The sequence below is a fragment of the Carassius gibelio genome, chromosome B23 (genome assembly GCF_023724105.1).
Source record: "Carassius gibelio isolate Cgi1373 ecotype wild population from Czech Republic chromosome B23, carGib1.2-hapl.c, whole genome shotgun sequence".
NCBI classification, from domain to species: Eukaryota; Metazoa; Chordata; class Actinopteri; order Cypriniformes; family Cyprinidae; genus Carassius; species Carassius gibelio.
In genome coordinates, this window is record NC_068418.1 from 28,081,718 (window position 1) to 28,096,486 (window position 14,769).

General features: G+C 40.1%; 2 protein-coding genes across 2 annotated transcripts in view; both read left to right on the forward strand.

The window, feature by feature from the left end:
• Positions 1 to 4,481: 4,481 nt before the first annotated feature.
• Positions 4,482 to 8,187, forward strand: LOC128011749 (profilin-1). Its single transcript, XM_052594452.1, has 4 exons — positions 4,482 to 4,639; positions 4,737 to 4,882; positions 6,533 to 6,728; positions 7,650 to 8,187. Exons 2-4 carry the CDS (start codon positions 4,751 to 4,753, stop codon positions 7,745 to 7,747), a joined length of 426 nt encoding a protein of 141 aa, XP_052450412.1. The 5' UTR covers positions 4,482 to 4,639; positions 4,737 to 4,750; the 3' UTR covers positions 7,748 to 8,187.
• A 2,466-nt stretch (positions 8,188 to 10,653) lies between these two features.
• LOC128011046 (beta-enolase-like) overlaps positions 10,654 to 14,769 on the forward strand; it is a 6,373-nt gene continuing 2,257 nt past the window's right edge. The window contains exons 1-8 of the mRNA XM_052593082.1: positions 10,654 to 10,778; positions 12,610 to 12,695; positions 12,808 to 12,903; positions 12,999 to 13,057; positions 13,308 to 13,377; positions 13,661 to 13,794; positions 13,867 to 14,089; positions 14,346 to 14,765. Coding sequence (XP_052449042.1) covers positions 12,611 to 12,695; positions 12,808 to 12,903; positions 12,999 to 13,057; positions 13,308 to 13,377; positions 13,661 to 13,794; positions 13,867 to 14,089; positions 14,346 to 14,765 — 1,087 coding nt within the window. The 5' untranslated portion in view covers positions 10,654 to 10,778; position 12,610. The remainder of the gene's footprint in view (positions 10,779 to 12,609; positions 12,696 to 12,807; positions 12,904 to 12,998; positions 13,058 to 13,307; positions 13,378 to 13,660; positions 13,795 to 13,866; positions 14,090 to 14,345; positions 14,766 to 14,769) is intronic.

Sequence of the window (14,769 nt, forward strand, 5' to 3'; positions counted from 1 at the left end):
TTCAGTGCTGTTTTATATTTAATTATTCGGTTTCTGTACCTGGACACCTACAAACTAAGCACAACTAAAAGAACCAAAGACTTCAACTACTTCAGTCTGTGTGCACTGACTTTATTCACAATTTGAGTTGAATTACTGAAATAAATGAACTTTTCCAGCACATTTTGATTTATAGAGAAGCACCTGTACACCCAGACCAGAACAAAGAACTCGTCACATCCGTCGTTTAAACAGAAAAGGCCTTTTGGTATTTAGGGTGTCGTAACCCAAAAGGTCACACACCTAGTTTTGGGGATGAATAGAGATGGTTATCAGAGATCTGTACCGGGACATCTTTCACATCAGAGGAACAGGTTTGTTTGGTTGGGTTTATTCTGACCTGTTCTGTTGATGAGAGAGGGAAACCACCTGACCAGTCGCACCTGAACTGTTTATACTGACCACACATGAAACCGCTTGAAACAATAGATCTGTGAAATGACTGAGCCCCGAGGGGAAGAGAGGGACCCGGTGCATACGTGAGATCTCTTTGGGATGTGTGTTAATGACTGTGTGTCTCTAGGGTCAGGGAGTCTGGATGCCACGGAGTCTGCTTCTGTGAAAGTTAAGACTGTAGATGGTTTCAAATAAAAGTTTACACGGGGTTTTTCATCAAAGATGTGATGTGGTCAGTTCGTGGATCTCCTCAGAAGGGGGCGCTGTTCACACCACAGAAAACACATGAAGGACAAAACCTGCATTCCTCCTCAGAGAATTCCTCAACATGTCAAAACAGCTCAACTGGTCACTTCTGCACACATCTGTCTTTGTGTGACAGCTGTGAAGCAACATACAGCCGCTCAGCACATCCCTGGACTGTCTGCAGAAGCTCAGGTCCAGTGGTCCATTAGTACTCACTTTAAAAGTCTGTGTAAAATAATACTACCTCCAAATTAAGAACAAGTGTCACTTTATGAGATGTGTGAACTACATTTAGTCTTTCACTCCCTCGCTGACACTTTTTCGTGATCTCCGCCACATTCTCTCACTTCCTAGTTTGCCTAAAAAGGGCATATTATACTGAGAGAAGTGTGTGTGTGTGTGTGTGTGTGTGTGTGTGTGTGCAATCAAACTAAAAGAGATCAGCGCAGCACGAGAGGTTTTATGACACAAAGAGGTTGTGAGAATGAGTGGAAATAAGAAAGAAACCGAGAGGAGGGTGTCGAAGATCAAATGAGAATCCGCACTTGAACAACAGACAGTTTCTCCACTTCCTGTCAGAGGCAGGAAGTCACCGAGTTAGTGTGTGTGTGAAGGTGTGTGTGTTCCTTTTTTAGTGCTGCTTGCTAACAGCCGAGTATCTCTATTATTGCTCATGTGTGATGAGCGTTGATGCCCTTTCTGATTCTGCAACACGTCTCGCCTGAACCGTTTCACACTACAAGTTTATCACGGCAATTTAAACATGCAAATGAGTTGATAACCCTGCTCTACAGAGCCATGCTGACATTTTAAAAGTGGCTCCTTCTTAAATAAAACCCTTAATACTAAGAACCACCAAAGAGAGAGCAAATAAAAATAACTTACTTCTATAGTGTTCCAGTAATAATATCTAAAATTCATAAATCGAGAGACATTAACTTGAGTAAGACAATGGCATGAGATATTACGTCCTATCTTCTGAGGAAAAGGGAAAAAACGCACTTGACTGATTTGTTCTGACCCTGTGTCAAATATTTGATCTTGTTTTAAGCATAAACTCATTTGTCAGAATCTTAGATGTGTGTAATAGTTAGAGACAGGGTTTCTGTACAGACTTGTCAAATCTGGATCTGAATGTGATCAGATAGTTCAGATCATTGTGAAGCACACAGCTGAGCTCAAAGCTCACAATCTTTACAGAATGGCTATTTTCTTCCCTGTTTGACTGGCAAATGAGTTTCCTCTTCACAAACAAGGCTTCTCAGCCACACACACACACTCCACGCGATTGTCTTATGCTTCTGTCCACTTCATGCTTCCACAAGCAGAGATTAATACTGCTATCCACAATCCTATTAATCACAGAAGTTCAGCGGTGTCCAACAGAGAGCTGAAAATGAGCTTACACACACACACACACACACACACGGATGCATCATTCATTTGCTAAATAAATGTCAAAGACACAGTTTTTACTGACTGTAAGTCATTGGGTTGATGTTGTTAAAAAACTCAATGCCACAGAAGAACCTTCAGATTGTGAAAAGGTCAGAAAGAGATGGTTCTTTAAAGAACTTTTGACTGAATGCTTCTTTGAGGAACCAGAAATGGTTCTTCTTTGGCGTCGCCTTGAGTGCATCACACACACCCAGAGAAAGTAATCATGTGTGTGTGTGTGTGTGTGTGTGTGTGTGTTAATGTGCCCCGCGGGATGCATTCTTTCCTCACTCCATTATTCAGCGTGTGTTCTCATGTTATGACAGAAACCTCTCTCGTTCTGGTCTAACCAGTGGAAACATGAGCATGAATTCCTCAGCTCCAGAACATCTGACATCTGAACTCTGCAGAAGTCAGATCTGTGTCTCCTTCATCAACGTGCCCTTCTGTCTTCAGCCCAAACACTACACCAAGACACTATTTATCTTTAGCAGAAACCTATTTTATTATTTGCATCTATACATTTTAGTTTTGAGTGATTTTTAGTCCTTTTTGTTCTCATGTTTTATAAAAAGTAAAAGGGCTTCCTAGCAAACAATGAACATTTTCTGAAGGTTTTCTCACAGTTACGTTCTTTCAGTAACATTAACAGTGATATGGTCTTTATGAATGTTCTCAAAACATCAGCACATAAACTCGGTTCATGGCGTTTTATTTCTGGAACAGTTTAGTTGTGCAGTCATTTAACGTTTTTAAATGTATCTGCTTCTTCAGGGAGCTCTCAAATGTAACGTTCCTCTAATGTTTGATGAAATGGAATGTTCACGAATGTAACATTTTTGTTAGTTAGGTTCTTTTTCAAAGAGCCTTCCAATCAACAGGTCTTAAAAGAAAAACTAAATGTGTTTTATTCTTAATAAAGAACATTTTATTAATCAGGGTGAAGGTTTTATATTTCTGGTTCACTCTTCTGACGGTCCCGCCCCCGTTCTCTCACATGGCACGATCTGATTGGTTTGTCCAGTGGTCGTTTCTGGTCTGCTCTGCTCTGATTGGACGGTGAGATGTTCTCCACAGCATCTTCTCTCAGTCAGAGGCCTACAGTCGAGAAATGGAGTTCAGTTGATCTCATTCAGGTCGGTTGTCTCTGTAACACTTCCTGTCATGTCATGCAGCTTGCAGATTCACAAACAGGATGTTGTGGTCATGTTCTGCTGTATTCCGCCGCCTTCTGTCTTCTCTATCACTCTGCTAAAGGCCAAACTCCTGCTAACTCCAGATCAGCTCAGACTTTAAACTTTCCCTCAGATTTAACTCGAAGTGAAGTTGAGATGATCTCAGATTTGAGATTAGGACGTGAATGAATGATGCAGGAGCCTGTTTGACGAGTCACTGGAAAATGAATCCCCTGTCAATATTTGCTCAACTTCCTGTCGTCTCAGTCTGAAACACTAAATGAGAATTGGCTGACAAATCTTTACACAGCTTTATTCCACGCTAAATCAGTTCTGAGCAGCCATGCCTGTATAAAAGCAGCATCAGGTTTGTTGTAATCAAGCGCGAAACCGGTTTGAACATGTGGAAGTGTGAATGAGATTTGAGAGCTGCCATTTCAGTCTGTTCCTCATTCAAATCTATCATATGACTTCAGATCATGACTGCTAAGGTGTTTTTCATTTCTATGAAACACATCAAACATCTCCTTTTGGGGTTTTTAGGGCTTTTTTTAGAATACATGTGCACTTAAAATAAATCCAGGATCCACTAAGATGCATGAGCACACAATAAAAGCTGTTAGTTGAAGAATGGCATGCAGCGAGGACCTATTTATTTCAGAAATCATAAATGCATTTAAATATATCATATTCTATACACTGTTTATTAAAAGTGTTTATGTTCAGTCCCAGCTAGCAGGGAACGTTCTCAAAAAGTTGTGGCAAGGTTCTTTCAAAGTTATGTCTCAAACATTTATAAAACGTTTGTTCAGCGTTATCTGTTCCTTAATGTTCTCGAATCTCTAGCACCAAAACTCTATTAGTATATCACCTGTGGATGATGTTTGTCCCTGAAACATTTTAGATGGGTGTTGGTCTAACGTGTGTTTTTGATGTTTTGTTTTATTTCACTGCATGTTTCAGAACATGAAAGAAGTTCCTTCAATGTTTGCATGTTGCATTGTTTTATAATGTTATTACTGTGTTTCAGAACGCTCAGAAGAACACATTTCCGTCATGTCTGCTGAATTATACAATGGAGTGTTCCTCTAAACATTCGTGTTTTAAATCGTTTTTAGAAACCAGACATCAGCTTTCACTCATAAACAGCGTTAGAACATATTTTGTGTGACCGGTGTGCAGTGTGGCCAGCAGCATCAGTCCTCCCCTTCAGTCACAGAAAGGAGCGCATCTCGGGGCTCGCGCGGAGCGGAAGTGGGTCGTGGGGCAGGGCTCGCGCTCCACTGCATATAAACGCACGCGGACTTCCTCAAACTCACTTTGCATCGGAGCAGAGACGCACTCAGGTAACTCTCTCTCTCTCTCTTCTCGCTCGCTTTCCTCGAGCGGCTTTACCTGATGATGATGATGATGATGATGATGAAGTGTTTTCCCGCTCCTCAGATCTAAGCAGCATCATGAGCTGGGACAGCTACATCACGAGCCTGACCAAGAGCGAGTGGGTGGATGATGCGGTCATCCTCGGGTGCACACCGGGTCAGGAGTCGGTTTGGGCGTCAGCACCGGGCGGCTGGCTCAGCCAAGTCACGGTACGACATTCACACTGGAGCAAACTTTGCACTGCTGTCTTTTCCTAAAAAATACGACTCTTTTATTAGTGTTACAATTACTTTGTTTCTTCTTCCTCGTTTTAAAACTCGCCGTGAATCGGGATGCGCTCGCATCTCCGCCGGTGATAACGGGGCTCGGTGCGAAGGCGCGTGAAGAAGAAAACTTCCTGAAAGTTTTACGAGAGCAAGCCGCTGTGGTTTCCTTCAGCCTCACGATTTAGAGGAAATAATCGACGGTTTATTCTCTCGCGATGAATTTCCTCACTGCGGTGGAGAGGAGATCAGTCTAGCGCTCCTTATTTGGTCACGCGCGCATTCAAAGGCGGAAGCGAGCATCTCGATTGGAGCGCGCGCACGAGAGACAGGGGCGGAAACGGGGTCGCGCTCTCGCTCTGACAGGTTTCATCTCCGATGATTGTGAATGTTTATGTTAGTAAAGATTTTAAGTTCGTGTAAAAGACTTTCAACCTTTAGTGAACTACAGCCAGTGTGTCTGTGTGTCTAATATAAATTAAAATTTAGTTCTGACCACGGATTATTTCAACACTGTGCTTCCTGTCTCAGGTTCCTCTCACAAACTTTCATTTGGACATGATTGTGACATATATGTGTATATATATATATATATATATATATATATATATATATATATATATATATATATATATATATATATATATATATATATATATATATATGTATATATATGTATATATATGTATATATGTGTGTGTGTGTGTATATGTGTGTGTGTGTGTGTGTGTGTGTCTGTAGCAGTCTATGGTATGTAGCCTATGTGTTGAAATTGAGTGTCTCAAGATAAAGAAGTGTGTGTGTGTGTGTGTTTTCCGCATTCATGTCATAACATGCAGCTCAGACATTAACAGAATTTAGAGATGCTCTCTGTCTCTTTCTAGTTCATCTGACAGGAAGCGTTCTCGAAATGTTGTGGCAATGTTCTCTCAAACGTAACATTAATAAAGCAATCATTCAAGTTTATCTGGTATTTAATAATGTTAAATAACTTATACAGTGATGAAACATTATTTATAAATTTTTCATAGAATGTGTCTTCCAGAAACATTTTAGTTGAATGTTACCTTTTTTTAATGTTACAAGTTTTAGAATGTTCAGAGGACATTTAAATGTAGCGTTCCTGTAATGATAGAAATGATACAGTGTCATAATTCCGTGGATGTTTTGAAACATCTGGAATGTGTTCATTAAGGGAACTCTAGCAAAACTTTCTCTTAGTTTGTAAGTTTGTGATATAACTGCAGTCTACTACTATTTCGGACATCCACTGAAAATGAACTAGTGAGGTGATTAAAACGGTGAACTTATGCACTTTTATGCACATTTGAAGCTGAAATCTTGATGTTGAAATAAAACCTAATACTGCACTCACAAGCTGGATGATTCATCGAGAGGTGACCGTGATCTAGATTGATTCTGAGTGGTCTCTGATTGATCTGGAGGCTGATTTACGGTCGTGTGTTGAGCTGCAGAAAGGCGTTGTCTTCAGGAACATGATGAAACCTGAGCGCGGATGCTTCTGCTTGTCTCTGCCTGTGTTTGCTGGAGTATGATCTCGCTCATGTGTGTGTGTGTGTGTGTGTGTCTCGTCAGGCGGCTGAGGTGAAGGCTCTCGTCGCCAGTGACCGCAGCACTCTGTTTGCCAATGGAGTGACTCTGGCCGGGAAAAAGTGCACGGTGCTGAGAGATGCTCTGAATGTGGAAGGCCAGAACACCATGGACATCAAGATGAAGACCTCAGAGAAAGAGCCCGACCCCTTCTCCTTCACCATCGGCAAAACTCACAAAGGTGAAAACCTAAACCATCAGAATAAATGAGCCATTTCAAAATATAAGTATATTGAATTTCACGATTAATGATGCGTTACAGTTATGTGAAGGAGATTTTTCATTTCTTTATTTATTAAAAATTCTGATATGTAAATTCAATAGCCATGAATGATACATGTGTAATTTAAAAAAAAAAACATAAAATATCATATGCAAATGATTTACAATTACATGCATTTATATTTAAATTTTCGTTTATAATTTATATAAATTTTTAGACCTGGCCATATTTTTATAGTTAAAGCATACGCAGATATTATATGTAAATATATTACAAATATTTAATTTATGCTTTATTTTAATTCATAACTAAACAATGATTTATATATTTTTTTTAAATAATATTTATTTTATTTAGATTCTGTGGTGAAGTTTGATCTGGGCATGTTTTATGTTTTATTTATAAATTATTTACAAAAATTGCATTTATATGTATTAATAATGTTTTTATAAGCTATATACTAAAGTAATTTCTTTTAATTATTATTATTTATAAATCCAGTTATATATTCTGAAGTGATCTTATTTATTTTTTTATATATATTTTAATAATCTTATATATATTTATTAATAATAATAATCATATATATATATATATATATATATATATATATATATATATATATATATATATATATATATATATATATATATATATATATATATATATAATTTATCTGGATTGAAATTTCACCAGGACATATTTTTATATGATAAACAAATAATTATATAAAAATATATGAAAGATTTATCATTCATATTTACTATTTTTAATTTGTTTTATAATTTAAGAATTAGAAAATGCAACATCTTTTTTTTCTTCTTTTGATTCTGGGGTGATATTTGTGTGAGTTTGACACTCTTTTTTTCTCTCTTTCAGCGATAATCATTGCTAAAGGTGTAAAAGATGCTCATGGAGGCAAAGTCAATCCACCCGTCTTTGACATGACCGGATACCTCAGGAAATTGAACATGTGAACAAGCCCCGCCCCCTGCCCTGCTGACTCCGCCCACTCCTCCCCCACGCTCTGCCACTTCACCTGTCAGCCGTCTGCAGGATCTGACCTGATCTCCATTCATAAAGCCAGAAGAACTGCTCAAGATCCACCAGACGTGTGCTCTCATCTTCATCCTCCTCATCACGTTTTAAACATTCCAGGAGTCTGAGATCTCCCTTTCTTCTCCAGTCAGGCAGTGGAACACAAACTCTAGTTAATATCAAGCTCATTTATTGGTTTTATCATTAATTGATTGATTTACGGTTCTATAGCATCTTCTGTGTTTTTTACGGGCGGAGTGTCCAGTCTAACGGTTTTAGCATTTGTTTGTATGATTGTCTGTGTGAAATCCTGCTGAACAAAACCTAGAAATCTGACTGTTCGATGCCAAATAAAGAGAGAATGAGTTTGTACAGAGCAGCTCCTGTCCGTGTCTTCATGGGGACGTGATGTGCTTTTAGGACAAAACTTCTCAATATCATCACTGAAGTTATGTCAAAACTGACCCAGTGAGTGAACCAGATCCGTTTCAATCTATCTTGCACAGTTCGCTTCATTTTTGTCAGAAAGAAATGCCACTTTATAAACATATATACTAAAATAACACTGAAGTGGCATATATATATTAGTAATAAGTAATTTTAAGTGTTTTGGTAATTAAAAAAAAAACTATTTAGGTTTTCAAATTAGCTGAAGTCTTTGTTAATTTCGTATTGTAGTTTTTATTAATATTTTAAATTATCTTTAAAAATTACAAAAACAGAAATAACTAAAGAATAAACAATACAAAATTAAATAACAAAGTAGGTTTTAGAAAAAATAAAAATTTCATTTATCCGCCAGGGGTACATTTCTAATTTTGTGAAAAGGTTTTTCATCTAATATTTATATTTTAAATTACTAAAACTTCATATTAAATAGTTTTATTTTTTGACATTTTTTTCTTTCTTAAACATGCACAGCGCTCCAATCATGAGCTCATTAGAATATTCAGCGGCTGATGCGTGTCAGCCAATCACAGGCTTGCATTCTCAGCACACTTGAGTGAACGAGACACACCTTCTTCAGGACACTTAAAGATTGGTGAAGCACCAGCAGAAAGATTGCTGATAGTCGATTCTGAGCCAACAGTTAAAGTAACAATGTGCTTATCTGATTTCATCAGTTTCTATTAACACTGACTTTTATTCTCAGCAGGGCGGTTTAAAACAGAAATGATTATGTGAGCCGAGTAACGGGTCAAATTTAGTGATATAATAAACACAACCTAATGAAACATGACTGATGCAATCCAACAAACTCGCATTAGTTTAGTCATTCATTTTATTTATTCCTTCAGCAGATGCTTTTATCCACGTGTCTCAGTGTAAAGAGACATGAACACTGCTGTAAGAGAGGAAACAGGAAGTTCTGCAAGTGACACACACGGACATTAGATGTGTGACAGAGACCGCACACACACACACACACACACACACACACACACACACACACACACACTGTGCAGCGCCGTCTTGTGGCAGTGATGTGTCATAGCGGCTCAGTCTGTTCTGAATCTCGTTTGTTTGCTGAGAGATTTGAGTATTTCATTCAAATAATCTGCTCAACCTCTTACTGTGACTGCTTTGCATGCGCTTCGTTGAGTTTGTGCAGAATTACCAGCAGATAATGCATTTAAACATGGTTAAAGGCGCTTATGCTGTCTCTTTCTCTCGACCTTCATCTAACGCTTCTAAATCTTGCTACTTGTTTCAGAGAACATTAAAAAAACGTTTCCGCAATGTTTGCAAAATTAATACTTGCATTCAATTTTCTTTAAGATTTGCATAATCAAGAAAACACATTTTAAGACATTTGGCTGTTTTTTTTTTTAAACAATCAGAGAACATACAGAAATAATGCTTTCATAACGTAACGGTAACGTTACAGTGAAACGTTCTTAAAACATAATGTGTTAGAAGGATCAATGCATCGGAAAGTTGTAGAATACAGAAATGTGTCGCAGAACGTTCAGAGCAGAAACGTGCCCGACACAAATAAAAGACAAGGACAAATGTATTTGTACACTTTTGTCACAAATGGACCTCCATACGCTGAGTGAATCTATGGATGTCATGCTGCTCCGAGACAACACAAGTGTCTCTCATGATAGTGGAACTAATTTTAGCCTGGTGTTAAAGGGTAGAGAGGGAGAAACAGAGGGAAAGAGCGGCGTGTGATCATCATAGGTGCCCTTTAGGTCCGAACCCAAACTCACTCTCACATTTCCCTCTTTAATTCAACCCTGACCTTTCATTCAGGTCTGGAGCTCAACGAGGGACAGTCTGAGTGTTTCCAAACACTTTTTATGTAAAAACAGACGGAAAAGTTACAATCAAACAGACATTTGGTAAATGAGACTTGTACTATTTTCAGTGATATACTAATTTGCTCATTTTCAATATGCATTGAATACCCAGGCCACTTAATAATTATTGTTTTTTTTTTAAAGTGTGTAGTAGAAAGATCTGACATTTATAGTTACAAACTGCATACTATTTAACATTATTAAAATAACAAACACTTAAAGTATACACTCTTCAGTATGCATTAGGCAGTATGTTAGCAATCCAGTCCAAACATATCTAGAGTCAGTGATTCTTAACTTCAAAATACTAAGATTGATCTGCTGGAATGTCAAACACTGGCTCTTCACTGCATTAGCTGCTTTATTTAACGCCTTCAGTCTGATGTGCGTGTGTTCTCTGGTTCCATCCTGTTTATAAAGACAGTCTAGTGACTAGTTATGATGGCATTTACATTTGATTACTTTGTTGAAATATAAAACATCGGAGATGTGGGCGTGTCGTGAAACGATCTACATGTGTGGAGTTTGTAGACGCTCCCTAACACGCTTCCCATATATGGGGACGTTGTTTAGAGACCGTCTATAAATTGCGTCGCTGAAATCGGAACGCGCACGCACGCCCTTGTCAAACGCCGAGATCGACGCCGACCTGACTCTCCTGCAGGTAATAACGCAAGCCCACACGCATTTGACTGAAAATCTGTGTTCTTCACTTTTCAGTGTTGCTGGTACTTTCTTTGACGGTATTTAGCTCTGCTGGAGCGAGTTGAAGTAAGCTGCGTAACTGCTGCTTCCTGATTGGAGCGGCTGATCCGAGATCAGCTCTGCTGCCGGAATTCGCGAGCGCTGCCGAACGCTTCCGAACGCGTCTTCTGATCTGGGATCTGCAGAACCTCCAGCCAGGACTCTGGGGTTTAATATGTGAAATTGTAACAGATTTGAAACTTTCGACGTTCAAATCTTCTGAAGTGGACCGAATGACCTTCACTTTTCCGGTGCAACATCACCGAATATTCAGTGAAATCTTTATCACCGCTTTTGATCAAGAACATCACGGTTAAACTTATAAACACTACTTTTATAGCAACCATAAGAAGCGTGTTTATTTTATTGATGGATTTCAAATGTGGCTGTGTAAGTTTAATTCACTTAATAGTTTATTATAAAATAAACGTTACTATCTCGCCCTGGCTAAAGTCCGCACGCGCGCTCAGTCAGTTATTATTGCGTCATAATGTGAGTTATTTAATAACTGATTGTTGCGTCAACGTGCACGCGCAATGTTGGCACTGTAGGGTCACGAGCCGCACGTTCGTGGGCAGCTCCGCGCGCGATAAGATGCTGTGCTGTGATTGGTGACTGATGTTCGGTGATTGACAGTGTTAGAAGCTGAAAATGTTACGAAATTGTGATGCAAGTGTGTAACGTGCAAGAGAATAAATGCCTTAAATGGTAGTATACCTGATGTTCAAAAATGGAAACTTGAATGGGACAAATCAGTAAAAATCGGTAAAGTTTCTGAACCATAAAGAAAGCTGCAAAGTGAATTCATGCTTCAAAAAATAAAATGGTAAACTAATTTGCCTTTAACTGCATGTCATGAGCAGATGAAAATGAATGAATTAAATGGTACGAAGTCAAATGTTCGGTGTAGTGCCTAATGTATAGTGTGTGTGTTCCTATAATGGAGTACAGTGTCATTGCGCTCCTGCAAAGGTCAGTTGAACACAAAGGTCAGGGTTCAGCAAGGCTTGGTAAAGTTCATCCACACACACACACCCTCTCCAGGTCTTTTCAGTCCTCTGCTGAAGCCGCTCTATTAATAGAGAAACCTCAGACTATATCTGTGTCGGACAGCTGAAGTGAGTGTGTCGAGCATTTTATGGTTTGTCCAGATGGGGCTTTTTTGTTTTTAAATCCTAAATCTTTTTGGCTCTTCATGAGGTCCGATTATAGGAAGTGAATGGTAGAGACCTTAATGCAGAGCAGGTGTTAAATGTTAGTTTCTTCACCAGCCAAAATATTGAATGAACACCGAGTGCACAAGATCTGCTCTCCGAGAGAAAGAAATGAGCATCTATGACTCCAAGCAGTACTTCACTTCACTTCAATTTAAAAACTAGCCTACTAAACTTAAAAAAAAAAAAAATAAATAAATAAAAAAAATAGTTGGCTAGTGTCTAAAGACCCATATCTATCTCTAAACCTAAAATCTAGAATTTCTAGATAGAATTTATGTTGGTCCTAACTTTTTTTTTTATTTTTTTTTTTATTTTTTCTCCAGTCGATTGAGGAAGTCTGGCTCAAATACATGATTGTTCATTTTCTTTGCAACTTGTAGAGATCTCTTGAAACATCAGGAATAAAATAAACCCAATACAGCTGTGCTCCTCCTGGTAACGTGATCACAAACAGCAGTAATGTGATGAGGGCTGATGCTAGTGTTTGATTGTGACTGTTCTCTCTCTCTTTCTCTCTCTCTCTCTCTCTCTCAGGATGTCCATCAGTAAGATTCACGCTCGTGAGATCCTCGACTCCAGAGGAAACCCCACCGTGGAGGTGGATCTGTACACCGCTAAAGGTACAAATCAGCCCGGGTGACTCTTAAACCCTTCGAACACTTGAGCTTCTATTCAGAGTTGTTCTTGAGGAAACGTTCTTCCTCCAGTCTGTGATCGATTGATTGTGTCCAGGTCGTTTCCGGGCAGCTGTTCCCAGCGGTGCTTCCACCGGAGTCCATGAGGCTCTGGAGCTCCGAGACGGAGACAAGACACGCTACCTGGGCAAAGGTACAGTGCACACACACACACACACACACACACACACACACACACACTCTCTCTCACTCACACGCGGTCAAATCATCAATGTGTGTGTGTTTAAGGTACCCAGAAGGCCGTGGACCATGTGAACAAGGACATCGCTCCCAAACTGATAGAGAAGGTGAGCTCATGTACAGATCATAGTGACTTATTTACAGAAGATTAATGATTATTAAATAAAAATGCTAGCTGAATTACTCTAGGATCGGTTTACCATAATTTTTTGCATCACTTTTGTCATTGATAAGTCAAAATGCTTGCGTAGCATATACTTGCAGCCTAATGAGTTTAACGGTCTCTACCATGTGTGAGATGTTAAACCTGAAATCCCCCATAAACCTGCTAGATGACTTTATTGTGTGTGTAAACAGAAGTTCAGCGTCGTGGATCAGGAGAAGATTGACAAGTTCATGCTGGAGCTCGACGGAACCGAGAACAAATGTCAGTGAGACACACCTCTCTGTATTGTCTGTTTCTCAGGAGATCAAAGTATCTCTGGTTCTGTCGCCCTTACACACACCTCTCTATGACATCACTTCCTGTAGATCATGGTGCTTCAGTGTCCATCACTAATATAAGTGTTTCTGAGTTCATCATGAGTTGCTTTGGATGAGTGTCAAATGTAGAAACCTGTTGAAGACTACAGATGCACCTAAAGGAAACCCTTCTGCAGATCTGGAATAAAGTGTTTCTGGATCTCACCTGCTTGTCTCCCGTCTCACAGCTCAGTTTGGTGCGAATGCGATCCTGGGTGTGAGTCTGGCTGTGTGTAAGGCGGGCGCCGCTGAGAAGGGTGTTCCTCTGTACCGCCACATCGCTGACCTCGCCGGGAACAAAGACGTGATCCTGCCTGTTCCTGTAGGTGTGCCGCTCCGGAGCGCTCCTCACATCCTCATCCTCATCCTCACCCTCTCCTCCTCTCTCACGCAGGCCTTCAACGTCATCAACGGCGGCTCTCACGCTGGGAACAAGCTGGCCATGCAGGAGTTCATGATCCTTCCGGTCGGAGCCAAGAACTTCCACGAGGCCATGAGGATCGGCGCCGAGGTCTACCACAACCTCAAGAACGTCATCAAGGCCAAATACGGCAAAGACGCCACCAACGTGGGAGACGAGGGCGGATTCGCACCCAACATCCTCGAGAACAACGAGGGTACGGACACTTGATCTGTAGCTTGGTTTAAAAACAAAACTGGTCTCTTCTATTTGAGCGCCTGTTAAAAGTCTTCGTTCATCTTTGCTCAGATCAAGGCCTTTAAAAGGTCTTAAACTGAGAGCCTTAAATTCACTGTCATGACCATGGGGGGGGGCTTTAAAATAATGCTTAATGACACTCACAACAAAACTTTTTCATTAAAATGAGACCCATAAGTCCCCTGTTTGCTGACGAGCTGGTCTGTGGTCTGTAGCTCTGGAGCTGCTGAAGTCTGCCATCGAGAAGGCCGGCTATCCTGACAAGATCATCATCGGCATGGACGTCGCCGCCTCCGAGTTCTTCAGGAGCGGCAAATACGACCTGGACTTCAAGTCCCCCGACGACCCGAAGCGCCACATCACTGGAGACCAGCTGGGAGACCTGTACAAGAGCTTCATCAAGAACTACCCCGGTACACACACACACACACACACACACACACACACCTGTACAAGAGCTTCATCAAGAACTACCCCGGTACACACACACACACACACACACACACACACACCTGTACAAGAGCTTCATCAAGAACTACCCCGGTACACACACACGCGCACACACACACACACACACACACACACACACACACACACACACACACACTGGTTTGTGCAGGATCAGACCGGTTCATGTGC